A 3317-nucleotide genomic window follows, 5' to 3' on the forward strand; every position below is an offset into this window, starting at 1 on the left:
GACTGCCCAGCCCCTCCCTGGGCCCTGGGGCTGGAGCTCAGCTCACACCCCAGACTGAGGAGCATGGAGGTGGGCTCACCCCTTGGGGGGCCCTGGGAGGAAGCACCTGCTGAGACAGCACAACTGTCCCCACTCAGGGGACTCCGCCATCCAGAGCGGACTCAGCTGCTGAGTCTCCAGCAGTGAGCACAGGGCCCAGCCTTGAGGCCCAGGTGTTTTGAGTGAACAGTCTTCACTGAGCAGCTGTGCAGGGATCACAGGGCAACCCAACAGTGCCCCCTGCTGGTCATGTAGAAATGGAAACTTGTAAAAACTGAGTTATAAAGTCTAGTAAAAATAGATAAAATATACACTTTCCTTGGAAGATACAAAATTGGCTCTGAAAGAAGTAAAGTAATTAAATGGACAAATTTTAGTAGAAAAATTAAAAATGTAATGTAACCACTCCACTGAAGAGCATAAGATACAGACATTTCAAAGGGAACTCTACCAAACCCTCAGAGATCAGGATGTCATAGATCATTTGTTTTAATATTGATAAACACAGCTTACACATAAATTATACAAAATGGGAAATTACAGACCAATAGTATTAAAGATTCCTACACATGTTTAAAATGAAATATTAACAGATGGCCCAGTGCTATTATGAAGTGTGATTTATCCCAATGATACAAGTTTTTCTTTATATTAATAAAATTTTAAATATGACACAACATATTAACCCATCAGTAAATATGATCATACCAGAGGCCCAGTGCACGACATTCCTGCACCAGGGGTAGGTGAGGGTACCTTAGCCCTGCCTGCACTCTCTCCCAGTCTGGGACCCCTCGGGGGATGTCCGACTGCCAGCTTAGGCCCAATATCAGGGGATTGGCCTAAGCCAGCAGTCAGACATTCCTCTTATAGTCCAGGATCCCATTTGCAGTCTGGGACCCATCGCTCCTTCCCACCTGCCTAGTGGCCCGGTGCACAAAATTCATGCATGGGGGGGTCTCTCAGCCTGGCCTGCACCCTCTCCAAACTGGGACCTCTTGGGGGATAACTGGCAGTCAGACATGCCTCTCGCAATCCGGGACCACTGGTTCCTAACCGCTCATCTGCCCGCCTGCCTGATCACCTCTAACCACTCTGCCTGCCGGCCTGCTCGCCCCCAACTGCCCCCCTTGCCATCCTGCTCACCCCCAACTGTGCCCCCCCCATGCTGCTCATACCCAATTGCCCTCCCATCTGGCCTGATCACCCCTAACCGCCTCTGCCTCGACCCTGCCACCATGGCTTTGTCCAGAAGGACATCCGGAAGGTCTCCTGGTCTAATTAGCATATTACCCTTTTATTAGTATAGACTAGAGGACCGAAGCACAAAATTTGTGCACTCGGGGGGTCCCTCAGTCCAGCCTGCACCCTCTCGCAGAAAAGGAGCCCTTGGGGCCTAAGCCGTCAGTTGGACATCCTTAGCACTACTATGGAAGAGGGTGAGGTTCCCACCACCTGCGCTGCACTCACCAGCTAAGAGCCCGACTTCAGGCTGAGCGGCACTCCCCCTGTGGGAGTGCAATGACCACCAGGGGGCAGCTCCTGCATTGAGTGTCTGCCCCCTGGTGGTCATTGAGCATCATAGTGAAGAGTCATTCCACCGTTTGGTCAATTGCATATTAGCTTTTATTATATAGGATAGATAGATCATATTATTAGATCAACAGACAAACTCAAATTATTTCAATCGAAATTCTGACAGAGCCATTCACCAAATGTAACACATATTTCTAATAAAAACACATACAGATGGAAACAGAGATGTTTACAATATGGAAACTTCACTCGCTCCACAGACATGAGACTTAATCCTGTAGCAGCTCTTAGCTAATGGGTGGGAGGAGGACATCACCACAACCATCAGGAACAGGCCGTGTGACTCTCACTCCGTTATGAGTCAGCGTGACTCTGCAGGTTTAGACAATGAAGGAAACAGGAAGGGATCAGTGGTTAGACCTCAGCATGGATGGAATGGAAAGGAGTCATTCCCACAGCCCCGAGGCTCTGACCCAGCCCGGGCCACTGGTCCCAGCCCAGCAGCGACGGAGGAGCCTCCGGGTGAGCTCAGAGAACGGCTCCATGGAGACCAATGGGAGGATGAGGCAGCTCCGGAGCCTCTGGAACTAGGGAACTGGCTGAGGATGGAGACGCTGGATTCGTCGGTCACAGCCCAGGGCTGAGATGACCACAAGGAGCCGCCCCTCAGGCCCCGCCTGCTGTGCAGAGACCCTGTGTCCGCAGCTACAAGGCCACTGGTCTCCTGTTCCTCTGGGTCCCTTTTTCTCAGGAGGAGCTGTGGTGGGTGACTGTGAGGACAAAGGGAGGGGAGGGGCTTCCCACCCGGGTGACACCCCCGCATGAACCTGGACCAGGTGGCTGCAGCCCCAGCAGCAGCAGCAGTCACGGCTGAGACCGAGAGGGCGCTGTGGGGGCTCCATCCCAGCAGAGGGGCAGGCCGACCGCTCGGCGGGCACATTGAGAAGCAGCCTCGCTCTCTAGCCCTCAGCACAGCGATGGACAGGAAGCTCCCTCCCCAGACTTGAGCCCAAGGGTCCATCCGAGACCCCAGGGTCCACCTCCACAGAGGGGCTGAGGATCGGGGGGCTGTTGCTGGGAACAGGTGGGCCCCCTAGTGGACACTATGGATGTGCTCCCCTCAGACACAGCTGGACCCTGGGGCCCTGGTCCTGCCCTGACACATCGTGGACTCCGACCCAGGGCAGCCTGCCCCCACATCTGGGAGTTTCTGGTCCATTTGAGGAAATCCAGGCTGGAGGGGAAGGGGAGGAATGGAAAGAAAGGGGACAGGTTTTCTGAACCAAGTTCACTGAAGTGGGTCTCAGGCCCCGGTGTCGGGCAAGCACAGGAAGCAGCTGGCTTGTCGGAGGAGTGGGGTCTGCTAGGGGAGCCCCATTTCAAGAGGGACAGCAGGTTTTTGTCTCAGTTCCCCACAGGCCTGCAGCACTGTGCGACCATTAAGAGTCTTGTCCCATGCTAAGCAGTAATAGTCGGCCTCGTCCTCCGCCTGCAGCCCCGTGATGGTCAGGGAGGCAGAGGTGCCAGACTTGGAGCCAGAGAATCGGTCCGGAATCCCTGAGAATCGACTGCTATCCTTACAGATGATGTATTTGGGGGTCTTTCCTGGGAGCTGTTGGTACCAGGACACAACGTGACCCCCAATGTTGGAGCTGCTTCCAGTGCAGGAGATGGTGACCCTCTGGCCCGGGGACCCCGACACTGAGGATGGCTGAGTCAGCACAGACTGGGCCCAGGATCCT

General features: G+C 54.3%; 1 gene segment (V, D, J or C); it reads right to left on the reverse strand.

The window, feature by feature from the left end:
• Positions 1 to 2938: 2938 nt before the first annotated feature.
• LOC102250255 overlaps positions 2939 to 3317 on the reverse strand; it is a 666-nt gene continuing 287 nt past the window's right edge. The window contains 1 exon segment of the V gene segment in view: positions 2939 to 3315. Within this exon segment, the coding sequence occupies positions 2939 to 3315 (377 nt within the window).

This window comes from Myotis brandtii, unplaced genomic scaffold (genome assembly GCF_000412655.1).
Source record: "Myotis brandtii unplaced genomic scaffold, ASM41265v1 scaffold4811, whole genome shotgun sequence".
In the NCBI taxonomy this organism is placed as follows: Eukaryota; Metazoa; Chordata; class Mammalia; order Chiroptera; family Vespertilionidae; genus Myotis; species Myotis brandtii.